The sequence below is a fragment of the Phalangium opilio genome, unplaced genomic scaffold, assembly GCF_054372755.1.
Source record: "Phalangium opilio isolate 3A_F unplaced genomic scaffold, DU_Popi_V2 ptg000024l_1, whole genome shotgun sequence".
Taxonomy (NCBI): Eukaryota; Metazoa; Arthropoda; class Arachnida; order Opiliones; family Phalangiidae; genus Phalangium; species Phalangium opilio.
Genome location: NW_028324155.1, coordinates 8991729 through 9011307, shown reverse-complemented (window position 1 = coordinate 9011307; position 19579 = coordinate 8991729). Strand labels below are relative to the sequence as shown.

Sequence of the window (19579 nt, the reverse complement as noted above, 5' to 3'; positions counted from 1 at the left end):
ATTTTTGTTTAGACAACAAATCCGTCAACGTTTAGAACATAGCGTTCATAAAATTCTAACAGGTGTTTTTGTTTATTAAAAGTTGTACCTTTACAACACGCACGCAGTGTCCCCAAATCACAGCATGTCACGTAATAAAATGGCTGCTTAAGCTTTTTCCTCTTGTAACAATAATTTCCCCCAATAAGTTATCCCTTAGTTTCGCCATAAAATTGAATATTTGGTTGGTCTCTTTTATAGTCATTGTTAATTTTATTATCTAACCCATAAATTAACTATAACTATACATACACATGGATACCCGAAACAACAGTGTAGTTACTAACGGCCAAAACGGCGACGCCAAAATGGTTTATACCAGAAATGAAAATTTCAAGTAAGTTGTAATATCTTAATTCAGCTTAATTTACCTCTCATGGAAAATTCATGGAAATTGGTTTATTAACACCATGGATAAAGAATGCGCGTGAGGAAATTTGTTTTCACTCTACAGGATAGGCAACTCCCTATCTCGGACGACAGCTTATTCTGTATATACTCTGTTACAACATAGGTTGTCAGCACGCGTAAAGCTAAGTCTCTATGTAACGTAGCTTTGTACTTGCTGTCAAGAGACCAAAAACTTCAGGATCTTCAGGATTTTAAATATCCGCGAGTTTTTTAGCTCGAGTGCACGGACCTCTAAGGCCTTAGTTTAAAATACAGAGTATATACAGAATAAGGTGTCGTCCGAGAAAGGGAGTTGCCTATCCTATAGCGTGAAAACAAATTTCCTCGCCCTCATTCTTTATCCATGTTAACACTATTAAAAACCAGTGCGTAAACAAATGAAGCTCATATACCCCATTTTTCTTTTTAATTCATTGATGTTTCGGAACTTTCCTTTAGTTTTAACCCGACAACGCGATTTATTTCCAGCGATTTCGATCTGATCGAAGTCATGGAATATGATTTTGGTTCGAGGAGCGAAACAAATGAAGAGGAGAGATCGGATCCCATGTTATCAATCGTCACAAAACGCGGCTTAATTAAAAGCATTTTAGGTTGTTGTTTAGCGGTATTCCTCTTTTTCGGCGCCTACTCCTCGACATTCGCTTTACAAAGTAGTTTACATTTGGAAGGGGGTTTGGGGACGATATCCCTGAGTGTCCTTTACGCCGTGTCCCTCCTGAGTTACCCGTGGCTACCATCTTTAACAATCCGTGTCCTCGGACTTAAGAAAACAATGATAGTTTGCGTGACATTCGGCTCCCTTTTTGTGGTAGCCAATTTTTACCCGACATGGACAAGCATCCTGGTTTCTTGCGCCATTTGCGGGGTGGCTATGTCAACTTTATGGACATGTATCCCGGCTTACTTAACGCGTTGTACGTTATTATATTGTCGATTAAACGAGCAAATTAGAAGCGGTAATCAACGGACTAATTACAGTCAATATTTCGCCGTAGATACAGCCGCGAAAAAACAAACTTATAAAAACTTTGAAGAAAGGTTAACTTCGCGGGTTTTCGCCTTTTTCTATTTTTGTTTTCAATCATCGATGTTAACTGGACATATTTCGGCTTACGCCGTTTTAAACTATAATCAAGATGATGATTTAATTACTCAGGATGATAATTATAATCAGAGTTTTACTAATTACACGGTTAGTTTATATTGCGGCGCAAATTATTGCGATTCCAACGACGTTACTATGAAAAAACCAGAGGATTGGCGAGTATTTTCGCTTTGCGGTTTATACATTGCGTCTTTTATAGGGGCATTTTTCGCCATTGTTTTAATTATGGAACCACTTTATTATAAAGACAAGGATTTACGTGAGTATTAAATTATACGAGTGATTAGCCCCTCGTAATAAGTTACGAATATTTATAATAAATTGCGTAAAACTTTCAAAGCAATTTTTTTCGCGCGATCTTTCAGATATTAGCCAAGAAATTGCCGAAAAGCGCAACTACAATCAATTGGAACAATTTTTAAAATTCGCTCAAAACGAAGTGATGTTTAGTTTAAAATCAACATGCGGTTTTTTAAAAAGCAAAAAATTGCTTCCATTAGCGATTATAACGCTTTATCAGGGTTTGGAAAATGCCTTTGTCTCGGGAGAATTCACTAAAGTAATTAAACTTAATTATAATTAAATTTAATCTTAATCAACTGGGCGGTTGTTTGTTTCTTCAAGGCATTCGTTTCTTGCACATGCGGTGTAGATTGCGTAAACTACGTTCTAATTTGTTACAGCGTAACTTATATCATCGGTTCAATCACGTGGTCATGGATGTTAAAAATTACGGGTCGTGTTTTCGTGATTTTGGGCGCATTCGCGCTTATTATATTTAATCTACTTCTGTTATTATTTTGGGAGCCCTCAATACAAGAGCCGCCCATCACCTTATTTTGCATGGCTGCAATATTTGGACTTGCAGATTGCGCTATGCAACCTCAAATAATGGGTGCGTACTTTAATTTAATTACAATATTTAAATTACTAAGCCTAATTTTAATTTATTTCTATATTTAGCTCTGTATAGTTTGACATTTCGAGATAAAGAAGCGGATATTTTCGCGGCAGTTGGTTGCGCCGATTGTTTAGGAGGATTATTAGGATTTACTTTTAGCACTTTATTTTGTTTAAGAACTAAAATATACATCGTGGTCATAGTTTGGTCTTGCGCCGTGATTGGTTATATCGTCTCCGAGGTGGTATTGCGCGTAAATCAACCAAAAAATTAAATATTGTATATAATAATTAATAAAAAAAACGTATTGAGAACATTTTCGTAATAGTAGTGGCAATTCCTAAGCTTCTACCTTATTACCGTCAATGGGGAGATAACGTTTATCGCTTAGTCTACATCTACATTGACCTATGACTGGGAATGGGTCCAAAAAATGCCCAGTTCTTCCTGACAAGGTATTATTAAAAAATTAAGTTTAAAGTAGTATTTAACTAATACGTATTAACTTTAATAAACTAGTTGGTTACTAGATGTCCCGGGAAACGTTTATTGATAGTTGTATTTCGCGTTTCTTCAGTCGTTCAGTAACTTTGGTGTATCCGCGTCTGGTGGTAGAGGTCATTGAGCTCAATGTCCGCGATGGAGTTGAAGGCATGTGCGGGACTGTTTGAAAAATACACATGACCATCACTACCACCAAACTAGCATCCAACATGATATTTTTAAAGCTACAAGGTCGTTACTGGCATTTTGCTATACTAGTATGGATATTTTTCGTCTACCTTAACGGGATAGCGAATTTCAGTTTCAGTTTTCTGTTATCCAAAGCAACCCTAGAGAACGTAAGCCTCTGCGATGGTTTTGTATCTTCCAAACCTTTCGAATCTATTTTCGACCAATACGACAGTAGTAGTACCGTTCCCAAGTCAAAACCGTGTTGGTTACCGGCTTCATTTTCCAAAGCAATAATAATACTTATAGACGGTCTACGGTTCGATTTCGCGTATTCAACTAAGGGTAAACCGAATGAGACAACACCCTATTTAGGAAAAATGCCAGTGTTTGAAGAAATCTTAACGAAAAAACCAAGGAATTCATTCATGGCACCGTTTGTGGCCGATCCACCTACGACAACTTTGCAACGGTTACAAGGTTTGACCACGGGGACGTTACCGACCTTTATCGATATTAGCGCCAACTTTGGCGGGGAAGCCGTTAACGAAGATAATTTAATTAAACAAATGGCGTTAAATGGGAAAAAGACTATCTTTATGGGGGACGATACGTGGAAGAATCTCTTTCCTGACAAATTTCACAAGTCTTATTTCTACCCTTCATTTAACGTCAAGGTAATTATTAATTACCTATATTTATTTCCTTAATTATATTAATTATTTCAACAGGATTTAAACACGGTTGACGATGGAATACTAACTCATTTGTACCCTCAAATGGAAAAATCTGACGAATGGGATATTTTAATCGCCCACTTTTTGGGAGTCGACCATTGCGGTCATCGTTACGGTCCATCCCACCCGGAAATGACCAGAAAACTGCGTCAAATGGACGAAGTAATTCGTAAAGTGATACAAAGTCTTCCTAAAGACACTGTTCTCTATGTAATTGGGGATCACGGCATGACGCAAACCGGGGATCACGGTGGAGACAGTCAAATGGAAATTAATTCAACATTGTTTATCTTCAGCAAAGAGACACTTCACGGGGAAAAAGTTAACTTGGTACGGCTTAAATTTCCTTAATTATAATTAAAATTGAAGTTAATTAGGTTGTTGTTTATCTTTTTTAAACGTAGAAAATGAATGGAGTTCCTCAAGTCAATCTAGTTCCTACTATATCTCTACATATGGGTCTTCCCATTCCATTTTCCAACCTGGGTTCCGTCATATCGGAAACTTTCATCGTAAATCCATCCAGCAAATCTGGCAGAAACAACTCGGCAATAAATACTGAACTACTTAACGAATTATTCACCTTGCAAGCTTTGAATCAAAACGCCAATCAAATACGTCGATACTTCCAAACTTACAAAAATCAAATCTCGCCTTCATTCAACTCAAACGAATTTGAAATATTAGAGAAATTATGGATCAACTCCAACGACGAACTTGAGAACTTATTGAGCGGTGTAAATAAAGAACAACGCGCGTCGGATAATAACAAAGGACAACAAGTATCTTTGGAACGTATTCGCGCTCTTAAGAAACTTCAGATGGCCTACCTCAATGGAATGTTAAAAGCCTTTTCGGAAAAATGGGCCAAGTTTAACATGGTGGGAATGATAATTGGTATATTTATCGTTATGTTGGGAACGATAATTGTCGTCATGCTTCTAATAGAAACTAGTCAGAGATCGCTACACCTTTACATCGTCGGGAACATCGTCTTTGTTTCTATAATATTATCAGTGCCTTCAACCGCGATCTATTGCTACGCGCGTGAAGAAAATGCAATATTTAAAAACAGTCTAAACGCCGGTTGCTTCCTTAGTTTGGGATCGTCCTTTGTTTATTTATGTTGGTCAGTCTTTAAAAGTCACGGAGATCCTCAAGAAACTTCAAACTCCGGCAAATTAAGCGTGATATTCAACTTATTCTGCCCAATCATTCACGCTTGCGGTTTATTCTCAAACAGTTTCGTCATAAACGAAGACAAGACCAGTTCTTTCTTATTGCAATCTCTGTTAATGGCTAACACTTTAAGAATCATTGCTCAATCATTCGCGACGAAGAAATTGAACCCCAAGAATCCCTTAATGAACTTTAACCTTAAAATCGGGGCAATTTGGATGGCGTTATTTACCCTTTCTACCGGTTTAGTTCGCGCTGGCGATTTTTTCCGCAAATGCCGGGAAGAAAAGGGACCATTATGTCAAAGCTCAAATTTTTTGTTGTCCATCGCCACCATCCCCGAAAATTGGTCGCAATATCGGGGATTGCGGTTATTCGAAGCGATTATATTGTTGGCAATAATTACCGGTGTCTTTAAAATAGTTTGGAAGAAAGGGAAACATTTATACAGACACAATTTAACGGCGTTATTGGTGCAATATTTCATTCCATTCGCCACTTTGTGCATCGGCGCCAGTTGGATTTTGGATTTTGCTTCAAAAGAAACTGTGAAAAAGTTTCTACCTAATAAACAGGTGTGAAGTTTATTCATACATCTTAGAAGGAATAATAGAGTTATCTCAGAAGCCTTGGTGTGACGTCACCCATGCTAGTTGTCCAAAGAATCAAATCGGTACCAAACATGGTCACCCACTTTCGTCACAACTGAGATAGCTCTATTCATAATAAATCTTAGAAGGACGAGTTTGAATGAATGAATAAATCGATTTTGCAGGAACTTCCAGCCCAAACTGCAACAATAACTACTCTACTAATCCCGGTTGCCATTTTTGCATTTCCAATCTCAATTTCCTACGATATCACCCTCATCAAGCGCAAATTATTTCGTTTTCATTGGACCATGCTGCTCAATTACGGTCCCATTTTGATATCACTATCTCTATTAGCTTGTCTTTTATCGGGCGATGGACTAAGTCTGGGGATTATCATTTGTCTCGTTTCTATGGCAACGTGGGGTTTCATATGGGCCACTAATCAGCAATCGGAACACGCTTCCATAAATACTGGTTTGTCGATCAAAAAAATACTTTCCCTTGAAATTCTTATCTTAAAACTTTCCAAGTTCATACCTTATCTTAAAACATTCCCATTAAACTACATTTTCATTTCCAGAGGAGGACCATGGAAGCATTTTTGCAGTTGCAGCGATACTAGCATCATTTGCATCTCATTTATTTTATTCAACTGGTCATCAAGCGGCTTTCCCAGCAATACACTGGAATGCAGCCTTTGTACTCTCATCGGGGGAAAACTATGGCAGAATTGCTCCCGCAATTGCTGTTATTTACGAAACATTCTTCAGTCAGGTAAAAACCTGAACAATCCTACTATTAATTGGTGCTTAATTAAACATCGCTATCTTTAATTAATGACAGGTTATAGCTGTGGGAGCTTTATTCACCGTTATCTCTTTAAGAGAAGTTTTTGTTAAAAGTGATAGAGTTTCTATGAACCCTGAAAGTATAGCTAACACCACTGTTAGAGGAATTCTACCCAGTTCAAACATAAATGCAGTTCTAAGCAAAGGACGTCTAAGTCGATACGAAAATTCCCTACTTTGTTTACAACTTTCATTCATTTTTATGCAATCTCTGAAGGTATTTAATTAAAACAGAAGTGAGATGAGACTAGAAGTGAAGGGCTCTAGCATTGATAGTAGATCCTGGCACTAGTGAACAAATTTGAGGATTTTATGCCGCTTCCCACGCGCCTACACTAGAGAGAAAAAAATTGGTCGAGTTCCAAAAACATTTCCTACCCCCTTCCCCTCAACCTAAAGCCGCGGAACACGGACGCGGGTGCTTGAATCTAGTTCGGCCGTCTACCACCGCGAGCGTCTCACGTTTTGGAGGGGAAATTCTGAAACCGCCACTAGAGGGCCAACCGTTGGTGTGTTATCAAGAATATTCACTTTTGCCGAGTGAAGAATTTGGGTAGCTCAGTACTTCTAGTCTCATCTCACTTCTGATTAAAATCATAATGGCCGATTATCCTTTAAAACTAATGAATATTACCCTTTCTAGTTATTAAGCGCTATGGCTTCATCATTTGTTCTAAGACGACATCTAATGGTTTGGAAGATTTTTGCCCCGAGGCTTATATTTGAAGAAATATCCTTCATAGTGATAGCCGTAGCATTTGTGGCCTTCCAATTGTTAAACATTAAAATATTACGAACTTTAGACAAATTGTAATTAAATTTGTAATTAGATGTAAGAAATTAATTCATTTCTAGTCTGTTTTTCATTAATTTTTGAGTAATAAAAGGGTCACAAGACATTTCAAAAAAGCATACAGTATCCCTTTGTGTTTTTTCAAGTTGTTACTATTGTTAGTAAAGGCCGAGGATTAGGGCTAAAGTAGGCTTAGTTCAGATCCTAGTTACCTACCAGCCACAGCAGCCAGAAGTGTGTTGATTTTCCACTTGTTGAAAATAACGCGATTTTTAATAAAAAAAATGTCTTAAAGACGCACATTCGCGCACAAAACACGTTAAATTTTCCAAAATTAATCCGACAAATTAGTAATTAAACCGTTAAAATCCTGTAAATCACGGTGAAAATTTTGACCGCCAAAAAAACCCCCCAGTTACCGAACTTTAGGGTTAAAAATAAAGAAAACAAGTGATACATCTGGGGTGAGGGGGTCAAAAGTTTTGACAAATCAGGAAGGACGATCTCGCGCTACGTCAGTGACGGGTATTTCGAATAAATGGTTGAGGTGCTAATTTCTAAAATAAATATTTTCTGACCTTCAATTGAAAAGGCCCATAGAACATCTCCAGCTGATATAATTTTCGAGTGACAAGTTTAGATAATATTAGAAAACCTAGAAATAAATTAAAATTATATTATTTTAGGCTTCGAATATAGCCTAAAATAATATAATTTTAATTTACATTACATATTTATGCCTAGTTTTAATTAAACGAATTTTGATAGAAAAATGTAGTTTTGGAATTGTTTTCTTTTTAAAAATTAAATTAATTAGGCCATACTTAATTTAAATTATTTTATGGTATGGATATTTCTAAAGGTTTTGCGAAAAACCAATTAAAAACTAAAAGTAAGCAATAAATCAATTTTCACCTAGGCTAATTTAACATTACACGGTTCCTCTAAAATTACAGTCACTTTCAATGGAAAATCCATAAAATCCATAAAATCACGGTAAATTACCGGGTGTCAGATATATAATTAGTGTAAAAAATCCTTTCACACGGAATAATATGTGAATTAAAAAAGAAAACCAGGAGGGAGGTGTGTGAGGATTCCGGGATGAGATTCATTCATGTATGAGAAAAATAAATGAGTAGAAACATCAAAGTTACAGAGTTCTATAAAAAAAAATAAAAATAAAATAAGCAAAGAGAGAGAGAGAAAAAAGAATTCCTCTTCTAAATGCAGTAAGTGTACTTCTCTCTAATAGAGTCGCTATTTTTTGCTCTGCACTATGAGAACTATAGTCCGAGAGGTGGGATACTAGTTTCAAAATTTTCTATTCCCCAACTTCCTTTATTATTATGATAAAATCTTTAAGATCCCGATGCTGTCCGACCTATTTTGAGGGCCACGATCTTAAGGAGTCGAAAACTCTCCGCTTCGTTACATCTCAGTTGTTGCTTATGTAGGGGGGAGGGGAGACACTTCTTTTCTTCGACTTTTCTCTCGCAGAGTACAAAATAAAAGTTGAGAATTCTATAAGCGGCTCAGCTCAGCTCGCTTCAATCTTGCTGGAGTAGTTATTTTTTTTTTTTTGTGAGGAACCGCCATCCATCTATTACCCCTCGACTTTGGTTTGGCGCCCCGGTACCAACATGGATGATGGATACTGGTAACCTGGAGTACTCTCGCTTTAGAGGATGGAGAACTATTGACAAACGTGGATAGGTCCTTTTGAAAAGGTTTAAAGTCCAAATTTACACCCAAGAGTTGCACGCATTGGCATCAAAATTTAAAAATACGATCTGTATTGTGTTTTTTTAGAAGGGTCAAAATTTTAAACCATTTGCACCAAAATTTCAAAAGTTATCGGTTCAGGAAGTTCATGTCGTCGACAGAAATTTGGTGTCGATTTTCACCAAAATTTAATCATCTAACGCTCGTCATACTCTTTGAAATTCTACAAAATTTCAAAGCATTTGGACCGAAATGTGCAAAGTTATCGCGTGACAAATTTAAAGTCCTCAACAGAGATTATAGCAAAACGCATCCTGTATTCCAAGTTTAAATCATCCTTGGTAGGGAACGGGCTCCGATTTAGTAGAACGACTTTATTCACCACTACCACCACCATTGGTCCACCCTCCCTCCTGCATTTCCATCGACATCTTTTCCTCGAATCTCCAGATTGTTCCTGGGCTTCCAAAGCGGGCAGCCCGAAGGAAGCCTCGAGTCAAGTTAGGGAGGGACCAAGCCGGGAAAAAAATAGGGGTTTCTTTTTGCTTTTATAAAACTTTACCCCCAGACTGGATACGGAACGGAGCCAAGCCTAGACTCTCGCTCTCTCGGCCGCTAAGAGAGACGTTTTCCAAATCCCTCAAGAAGAAGTTCGAGCCAACCCACTGAATTTTTAGAAGTCGGTGGAGAGTTGGCAAGGTCGGACGCGTGTTTGGTTTCATCCGAGTAGAGTCGAGCGTCATTCAAGAACTGTTGAAAACAAGGAGCGCGAAGGACGTCGAGCGGTGTACCATCGGCGTGGTTAAAGGTATCTCGCGTTTGTCGTGGACAGTTTTAAAGTAATTGTTCGGTTTCCATCACTGGATGATGATATTGGTACACCATCCGGGTCTCGTAGTTAGTTCTAGGACGATTGTAAAAATATTATGTCCGTTCAGTTCCCAGCACCGGTTATTTCGGTAGTCGCGGTGTATTTATTGTTTCTGAACGCGTATTTCGGCGAAGGACATACCGCCACAACCACCCCGGCGGCGGCGACGGCAACGTTATCCTTCCACGATGGTACTTGCGACATGGCACGCGTTAAATGCGCCTACCGAGTCGGTTGCGGAGCTGCCTTGCACGAGTACATGGTGCACTGTTCCGATATCATGGCTGGACGTACGAAAAAGTGCAAGCTAAACTGTCAAAGAGCCTTGATCGCTTTGACAAGTACGGAAGAAGGTAATTAATTCAATTTGTTTGGGTTTATTACGTTTTAGATTGGGTTTAAGTATCTTATAATTCATTAGGCAAAGCTTTAATGGCTTGCAACTGCAACGGTTCCCAATTCTGCGAAGTCAGCAAACAAAGAGTGGAAGTTTGCCGACCGGAAGTGAGTATGGCCGTGGCCGAAGGATCAGTCGTTTCGTGTTCAGTCGCCCAATGGATATGTTCGGCCGACCATCTATGTTCAACGGCCTTATCCTATTACCATCAATTCTGCCGACCCATGTTTAACGGTCGCCGATGCAGCCCGCGTTGCAACAACAGTATCGGTATCCTGGACCGCCAAGAGAAGGCGTCCAAACTCAGGACTTGTTACTGCGACGGCACGGAAGAATTCGATTGCAAGACCATTCGTCGAAATACGAACAGATTGTGCTTCGGACGCGAAACGGGTGGACAAATCGGGGGTCCCGATCCTTCGAGGGTCCAGGACGACACGGAGAATGATAGCGACGAAGACTCGGAGGACGGTAGTAGCGGAAACGGTGCCGGGTTTAGACCCGAAGTTACCGAACCCGAAGACAATGGTATTTTTGGTGATAACGACTTTGAAGAAGAAGACAGACCACCTGATAAAACTCGACATAGAAAACCAAATACTTCCGCTTCTTCGGAATCTCGTTTCAAATCCTCCAACTATCATATAGTGGTCGTGATTAGCGCGTTCTTGACCTTACTCAGATACGATTGGTTGTCCAGGACAATGTTTCGCGCCAATATCACGTGATAGTGGATCAATGTTAGAGACGAAATAATCAAATTACTTATGTAAATACGAAAATGAACGGAGATAATGACAAAAAACAAATAGATTTTATACATCGATGACTACCTCGAAACAAACAAACAAACAAACAAACAATGGGACACTTTAAAGAAGGCGAACAGTATTATAAACAACAAACAACGAATCTATGATCTGAGAGACTGAATTTCTAAGAAAAGTATTTGGTAAGTATTTACTAATCAAACCAGGATATAAAGATGTTACATTATGTCACTGACATCCCCAGCTTTATTCAATGACCTTTCAACTCTAATCTAACCCTCATTCCCGCCAAAATTTCCTTATAGCTGACAGTGACTGCGAAAATATTGAAAAGCCGGGGGGAAGGGGAGGGAAACCAACAGAAATTCTGAATCAAATTTTACAACCTAGGTTATCTCTGTCTTTCGGTTGGCTTCCAAGGCGCTCAAATACAATAAATCTTTAATCAAATTAAATAAATTTAACCTAAAAGGCCTCTAGATTCACTCTATCAACCTTGGTGCCCTAAAGCTCGTTTCCAAACCACAAAGGGGCCCCTAGTTAAGCCGTGGCCACACATTCAGTAAAATCATCCTTCTCTTTCCAACACGATATTCGCATCCGAATTCGAATTCGAACCGTTCCAAGCATCGATTGCTCGCCGTTAGACGCGGAGTATCGTAAAACCATCCTTCAATCGCTCGGTATTCGCCAATTAGCTCGGAGAACCATTCCCCGAATACGAATACGTGGCACTCCCATCACTGACTTTAAATTTCAAACCCACGCAAATCAAATTGTAAATTAAAGCTAGTCCCTCGAGATCGTAAAGAGTAGATCTTTCATCACACCCGAACGCATCATTATTCCCATAGAATTCTAGGTAGTATATTTCCTATCAATCTTAGTATTTTTACACCCACTGAACCCTCTACTAAAGTTTAAATATAAGAAATTCCCATAGATACGTTTCTATTAGAAGAGAGAGAGGTGCACCCAAAACTAGCTCGCCAAATTACTATAGCATCTCTATGGGAGAAACGATGTCATAAAGCAGGGAGGGAGTTTGGGAACCATAAATAAAAATAGAGAAGAGAGAGAGAGAGAGGGATGGTTTGGTTCTTGGAGGAAATGAAGCTGACAGTAGTAAAAGATATAAGGGGGGAATAGAGACCCGACACCCTGGGTTATTTTCTCCTTCCATTTTGACACTGTCAAACGCTCTAATCCGCCAATACTGTCCCAAAACATCTGCCAGCGACAATTTTAGGTTTTAAAATTTAGGGGAACCTTCCTTCTCAGCTTCCACTCCTCCTCCGTGGATATGTAAGGCTCCTTTTCCTTTTTTGTTTCTTTCAAAAACACGGAGTCATATATAGTTAGAAGTAGATGAATCCGAAGCTATTTTAGATTTCTTTATAATATTAGGTAGTAACTGGCAAAAGTAGGGTCTCATCCCTTCGATTGATTTTTAGGAGGAGGGACATTTTAAAGTTATAAATTGATGTATACAGTCTAAACTAATCAATTTAATCTTGAATAACTGGGGATTTAATTAGCTCAGGATGAATTGAAACAATTTTGGGGTAGTTTAGGAAGTCACTACTATACTATTTGAAAGCTTCCCATTTATTGACTTCTCCGTATTTTATTTCCATGGAAAAGAATATTTTTTCCCTGCCTGACAAGGGAATGATCCATCATGTCCCCCTATATCCCTTAGATTCAACCATAGAAGCGTTATTTATCAATAGGGAAACTGTAAGAAACGGTTACTTCCAAGAGTGTATTTTAGATTTATTCTAGGCGAAATAGCTTGAAAAGAGGGGATCGTACATTAAGTTTAATGACTTTGGTCGTAAAAATACGCGCTCCCTAACGTCCTTTATGTCCCATAGGAGCCTCCCTCATCAAGGAACAGTATCTGTCTTCGCTTGTCAAAAGGACTTTGATGAAGAGATATAATAAGCGTCTCTGTCGCGTGTTTACGATTTTATTTGAGAGCGTTATTGCGGTAATCGCTTAATTATAAAATACGATTTATGCCTAGTTTTCTCCTCTCTCCGCTAATGATGTAATAATAAACGAAAGGTCAGGGTATCGGCATCTCCCATATAATTCCACAATATTAGAATCAATAACCAGATAAAATAGAATACCAATTCGGTATCACTAACGCGTAGATGGAAAAATTTCCTGAGCTTTAACTTCATCTCAGTGTTATCAGGCAATCCGCGAGACATTGTTAATTAAGAACTGATTCAAATTGAACTCCTAGCCTTCCCTCGTGACCAAACTATGTTCAGGGGAAGGGCAAAACTCGGGCAGTACAAGTTCCTTGGTGAAATTAAAACTTAAGGACAATTAAAACTTGTCTAGGGTGCACGTCACGTGTTGACGTACGCGTTTTTAAGTTACTTTCTTAATATAAATAGCCCACCCCCCTAAAAAACAACAAGCAATCCTTGAAGAGGAGAGAAAGAATACGAGTAGCACCCATCATGCTCCCAGAGAGAGAGAGAGAGAGAGAGAGGTTATCTATCGGATGAGAGGGGAGCCCGGAGTTTTTATAAAAACCAGAGAGGCATCTTTCTTTCTACTTTAAAAATGACAGCTTCATCCTTAGTTTCTATTCCAATCCTGGAATTCAACGTTAACTATGGTAATATCGGTGCAAGTATATCGCCTTCCATTTAACGCAAAATGCGGATGAACCCAGACCTCATTTCCTCGCTTGCATGGATGGCCAATTGAGATATCTTCATTTCTAGAGTCTAGACTATGTTTAGGGGAAGGGAGAGCCAGAGCCAGAGAGAGTGATACACTTGGAGGTCGGATCCCGAGGACACGAAGAATGTCTACAAGTAGCATTTTGTTTGAGACAGAAATTTTAATATCCATGAAAGTTCTTTTAAGTTCGCGTTTGAAAATTGACACCGGGCCTTTTTTTAGATCAAAAACGCTCCCTAGTTTCAAAGATTACGTTAATTATTAGCGGTAATGATTACCGACTAGGGTACGCGAAGGTTAGGTTTGGATGGGTTGGGTTAGGTTAGGTAATAATTAAATTTATCTCTAAAATATGGTTTAACAGAGCCGTCTTGTATTTCGTTTTCGTATGCCATAATTTTTAAGAATATTTCCTAACATCTTATTACGGGTTAATATAATAGACAAAGAACTTCGTAGATAATTTAGTAAAGGGGGTATTTTTGTTTGTAAACTTCCTAAGTATAGGGTGAAACATCACGATATCGTGTTTATAGTAATTTAAATAATAATATTCATAATTTAATTTAAATAATTTTTTTATGTTCCAGGGACCAACCAAAGGAGCCTGACGTACAAAATATTATTGGAAGAGAACAGCCGGTGATAATTCTGACCTCAACTTTATTAAGACTTATTTTTAAATACTCAAAATAAATAAATAAAATTTGGGACTAAACCAAAAATTCCAAAATAAATGTAAAAAAAAAACGCTAATAAAGTTATTTATTTTTTGATCATAAATTAATTGTTTGCTAAAAAAACTGATTATTTTATTAACATATATCTATCGTCTGGAATACATTGTAGCTAGTTTTAGCTGTATATATTAACGCTATACAAAAAAACCTAACCCTAACATTTTTAGAATTTTTCAAAATAAAATAAGCACGTGGTCTTAAGAAAAAGAAAGAAAAAAAATAAAATGCAACGTGGTGACGTCACTTTTAGTTCACGAGCCACACACGTCGATTGCATAAGCGCGAGCCGCGCGGAAGAAAAAATCATTTCAGGTAAGTATGTCGCGCTCCAAGTTTGGCGCGCGCTTTTTTTCCCGCCAAAGACCACGGTAAGCGGGAATCGGGTGATTTTTCCCGAAGAGATAATAATGAAGATTTTTTTCCTTCTCTTCCTACTATCAGCTAGGACCACCCAAGCGCGCGCGCCAACTTTACTAGAGAGAATGACTAGAATTCGTCCACGCGTGACGTCACGTATAAGAGGATTCCTTCATTGTTTATTTTGGCATCCCCTCCCCCATCTCCTATCTATAACGGATCATGTTTTGTAAACAAATATCGTAGGAACTCCCTTTTAAAGGATACAAGTCGAGTAGGGGGCCCAAAGTACTGTTTATCTTAGGAAAGGACTTTATTAGGTCATGGGTTGCTTCCAAACGTGATTGGGGAGCGACTCGGGAGGGAAAAAACAGTGAAAATATTTACAAACATATCATACTATTCAACTTTTTATCATTTTATCCATTTTTGACCCTTGACCCCCAATATTAGGTTATTTGAAACATTGACAATCGCGGCCGTAATTTAGTAATTGCTCTAATATACTTTTCTAATAAAAAATGGTAGTGAATGAGGTATAAACTCACCTATTTGTTCCATAAAGTTTGTTACAAAAAGCGCCTCTCCCTAACTTAAACGGGACAAGTCCTATCCGGTCCCATCCTTGATTGCATCATTTTCCGAAGTTCTTCAGTTGGGTTTCTTTTTGAAAAAAATTCGGCTGCACTAAAACTGGCTTTTTTGACCTGTAAATAAGAATTTTTTCTAAGTTCTAACCGAAAAAGTTGTCAGTCCAATTCACCTCTATGGTCTCTTCTCGAATCATCACGTCACGTGATCGAGTTTGTGCAGTTGCAACATCATTCTCCATCACTTTTTGACCAACTGTCGTATTGTTCATGTAAGTTTGCTTAATTATCGTTAAAATTAAGTTAATTTCAAACTATTTAAACTAAATAAAATGAAATTAGGATAGTTTATTAAAGTTATTAGTGAGGAAAATTTGGGTTAAATACACGAGAAAAGTGGTCGTTTGTCGTCGATTCAGTTCGAAAGTTTACTACTGTAAAGTCGCAAATTAGGCCTAATTTTTGGGCCTTATGGTTTTCTTATTAACTTCAGTTTACAGTACTTTAAAATTGAATTTCAAAGTGAATATTATTATAGTTAGTGCTATAAATAGTACAAAATACGCGTGATATATCGCGTTCTGTGAATGACAATCAACAAGTGTTTCTTGTAAAACAACGAACTTATGTTATCATAATGTGGATGGAGATAACCTACTGCTATGGATGAACCTCAATATCATAACAATGAACCACTTAAAATTAATCAGACTACATTCTACACATATTTATGAAGTACAAGGTGAGTTAAAGATTTGTTTTACCAAAATTAATTTTACTCTAACGTCAACCTACCAAAGTCAAGTTGAAGTCAATGAAAGTTTTGGGGTTCGCTAACCCTAGACAAATTTAATATTCATGTATGGTATTAGTAATATTTTCACGGCCTAGAGCTTCCCGAATCATGATTTAATCAATTTTTTGGTTGCCCACACATTTAATATTACTATTTTTTGCCTTCTGTCGGCTTTCTGTGATCAACCAAGCGAAACATATCAAAATATTAAGACATTCTCTTTTTTATATAAACAGATTTTTTTAATCTAGTATTTTATTGAAAATTTAATCTTAAGATTAGATAAAGTTTCGGGAACTAAAAAGTGATACAAATATATATATTTTTATATTAATATTTATATTAATATTAATATTATTTTTTACATTAATGTTATGACATCTGTGGTTTTACCAGTTCATGGTACTAGTAATTTTTAAGCCTACAACATTATGACTTTTCTGTGGTTAAAATTGGTCAGGGAAAATTACTTTAGACGTTCAGGTAAAAGAAATGAAAAATCTTTGGTAACCCCTAGTAATTTAAGGTTAGGAAAAACATAAAAAATATTTAACCATAAATTACCTTTTCTAAGTTACATAAAAAAAATCCCCACTAAATTTGAAAACGAGAATATTCAACACTAAATTTCATGGAAGATGAAGAATATTTTTGTAGTGAAATTCCAACCCATATGGACGGGGTGCTTTTATTAGCGTCAACTTAAGACGAAACCGATACGTTATACTTAAACCATTATCCCATAGTTAAGTAGTAATTGCAAGTTAGGTCGTCGTTAGTGTAGGGGGTGGGATTGAAGCTGGAAAAATACAGTGTGGGTATAAATTAGAACGCCGCTTTTCCATGGGTCCCGCCCAGCTCTGGCTTCCCCAGTACACGTTCGGGGCAGTCTCGGAGCCTGTCACGAGAAGACTGCTAACGTCTCAATCAAGAACTTTTATCTACCCCCGTTTCAACCCCCCCCCTCTCTCTCTCTACAACCTCGGAACCTCTCCATTATTTTCTTAAGAAAAGCGCACGAAAAAAATGTTTCCAACCGAAGATATTTTTTCCATAGAAATTCGAGGGATTCTACACTAAATTTTCTTCAAAAATATCCTAATTTTAATTTTAAATTATTTTTTTTACTTTGGGTTGGTTTTTGTTATAGATACCATGATAAAATATGATATTAATACGCTCTATAAATAACACTACTATTTATATCAGGAACATATAGAAAATATCACTATCTATTATATATTTCTGTTTCTATCATATTTATTTAAAATTTCAATATCTCTTGATCATTTTTTTTTCACGAAAATTTGGTTGAATTTCATTAAACTTTATACTTTTAAGTCAAATGCTGGAGCGTCTAAATTAGGCATAGTACTTATTATTTACAATGAATATTATTTTAGTTGATGGAAAATATTTTGATAGTGAATAGCCCCTCGATGGAGAGTGCCAAAGCCATTATTTAAAGCTAGTTCAACCAGTTTTTGCCAGGTTTTTTATTTTTTTTATATTTTTACGTTATCCCCTATGGCGACTTTTGATTTTGTATTCTATAAAATACTTTTTACCAAATATCAATTGTACCTTTTATCGGTTTAAGGGAGCTAGCAGGGTAGTAGCGAGGTCTCCATGCGCTCCCGAGTTGTTGTCATCTTGTAGAAGCTATTATATGCGAGCCAATAATCGGATTTGAAGTGAAGAGGGATTATCCATAAAGGGTGTCGTCGGCAATGGAGGGAAACGCGCTAAAGGGGGATGGATAGCCATCCAAATTTTCTTTTCAACAACAACGTGAAAGAGAGTGAGAGAGAGGAAAAAAAATAAGATACATTTTACACGGTTATTACCCATCATGCCTTTTATTCAAAAATCAATACTATAGAGAAAAATAGTTCTTGACTTTATTTGTTATTTACTTGTTTGGTTGAGGTCGAGTGCTTAAGGAAAATCGCATAAGAAATTAAACCGATTTTATTTTTCAAATGAATTTATTTATTGTAAGGTCGATTATAAGATTTTTCCTAAAATTAAATTTATTCATTTAATATTGAAGTTAATTGATTTTAATCGGTTAATTTTCGATTGAAGACCACCAACGACTTTTGTAAAAAAAATTACTAATCGTCTGTCCTTCAATCAAAATAATTTTTGCCTTATAAACTTTGCAATTTAATCATTTTCCCTGAGCCGAATTGTTTATTTTCCTCAAAATTACATTAACCAACAATTTTCGAATTAAATTCAAAATGATACGGGTTGAAACTTTCAAACTAACTTCCTTCTACTTTGAATCCTTTAAATTAAAATTAATTCGTCGCGATTAGGGGATAGCAATTTAATTAATTCAGTTGGTTAGTGACTCGTGCGGACCAGGTTGGTCAAAGAAGGAACGTATACGCGATTCTGACCATGGCCGGAAATAAGCACAGGACACTGGACATTGTCCAATATAATTTTAAAATGTCCCATGATTTTCATGAAAAATTAAGGGGGTCACTGGACATTTTGACCAATAAATATTCCGAAGTTTTGATAGCTTGACTGAAGATGCGACACTATTTATGCACACGCCAGTAGACAATGTCCAATAAATTTTCCAGTCAAATAGGGGGTCACTGGACACATGTGCTATAAGAAATTTTTCTTATTTCCGTCCCTGATTCTGACCGTTTGACCACTTGAAAATTAAATTCCAGTAACAAAGAAATATACAACGATTCTGGGTTTCATATTAAACAAATTTATAATGGTCAACGAGACCAAATCCAGTCATAATATTTTAGCCATTGACCTCCACGGTCATTTACAGTAAAACCATGTATTACAAAGTTTTATAATTTTAATCTTAATTAGTTGCAAAGGAAAAAATAAACCCCTCTCGCTTTGATATTCGACTGCAGTAATAATTGCGGTGATTTTGTCTTGGAATTACTTTTTTCAACGTTTTACCCACCGAAGCAAGCAAGCCAAGTATTTGGCGCGCTAGAGGCATATGGAGATAGATGGAGGCCCAATCTGGTTGGTTGGATGGTACCTTTAGCTTAAAAAAGTAATATCTTAAAAAACTCGGCGACCGGGGGGGGGGGTTCGTTAAAACAGGGAAGATGGGGGATGGGAAGTTTGGTTGTGGCTCGATGATGAAGACATCAAAGTCACTGCTATTGGGGATCTTCGCTACACACCTTTTACAGCCCTTTTTGCTGACCCCCCTGGCCATTTTCTTAAAGATTACAGTACGCCTTTTTTAAAGATTCGAACCCATCATGAAGATAGCGAAGGTTGTTTTTTCCCTTCTTTTACAATTTAGAGAGGGGATGGATACTATACGGTTATGGTGATGAAC

The 19579-nt window shown here is 37.3% G+C and overlaps 5 protein-coding genes across 7 annotated transcripts in view; all 5 read left to right on the top strand.

The window, feature by feature from the left end:
• Positions 1 to 189: 189 nt before the first annotated feature.
• LOC149692740 (N-acetylglucosamine transporter UNC93A-like) lies at positions 190 to 2141 on the top strand. Its single transcript, XM_089867554.1, has 3 exons — positions 190 to 376; positions 919 to 1817; positions 1924 to 2141. Exons 1-3 carry the CDS (start codon positions 294 to 296, stop codon positions 2139 to 2141), a joined length of 1200 nt encoding a protein of 399 aa, XP_089723680.1. The 5' UTR covers positions 190 to 293.
• LOC149692739 (UNC93-like protein) lies at positions 2090 to 2804 on the top strand. Its single transcript, XM_089868628.1, has 2 exons — positions 2090 to 2453; positions 2522 to 2804. Exons 1-2 carry the CDS (start codon positions 2279 to 2281, stop codon positions 2731 to 2733), a joined length of 387 nt encoding a protein of 128 aa, XP_089724754.1. The 5' UTR covers positions 2090 to 2278; the 3' UTR covers positions 2734 to 2804.
• Positions 2805 to 3043: 239 nt separating this feature from the next.
• On the top strand, positions 3044 to 7400 carry PIG-O (phosphatidylinositol glycan anchor biosynthesis class O). The gene is made up of 7 exons (XM_089868604.1): positions 3044 to 3808; positions 3863 to 4198; positions 4273 to 5622; positions 5823 to 6114; positions 6221 to 6414; positions 6484 to 6705; positions 7132 to 7400. Exons 1-7 carry the CDS (start codon positions 3140 to 3142, stop codon positions 7300 to 7302), a joined length of 3234 nt encoding a protein of 1077 aa, XP_089724730.1. The 5' UTR covers positions 3044 to 3139; the 3' UTR covers positions 7303 to 7400.
• A 2076-nt stretch (positions 7401 to 9476) lies between these two features.
• Positions 9477 to 14540, top strand: LOC149692737 (growth arrest-specific protein 1-like). Its single transcript, XM_089868621.1, has 3 exons — positions 9477 to 10230; positions 10299 to 11226; positions 14344 to 14540. The coding sequence occupies exons 1-2, from the start codon at positions 9933 to 9935 to the stop codon at positions 11000 to 11002; spliced, it is 1002 nt and encodes a 333-aa protein (XP_089724747.1). The 5' UTR covers positions 9477 to 9932; the 3' UTR covers positions 11003 to 11226; positions 14344 to 14540.
• A 130-nt stretch (positions 14541 to 14670) lies between these two features.
• Positions 14671 to 19579, top strand: part of LOC149692730 (putative ammonium transporter 3) — a 32824-nt gene continuing 27915 nt past the window's right edge. For all 3 annotated transcript variants that reach the window (XM_089868615.1, XM_089868614.1, XM_089868616.1), the window contains exon 1: positions 14671 to 16182. In XM_089868615.1, the coding sequence (XP_089724741.1) occupies positions 16171 to 16182 (12 nt within the window). In that variant the 5' untranslated portion in view covers positions 14671 to 16170. The remainder of the gene's footprint in view (positions 16183 to 19579) is intronic.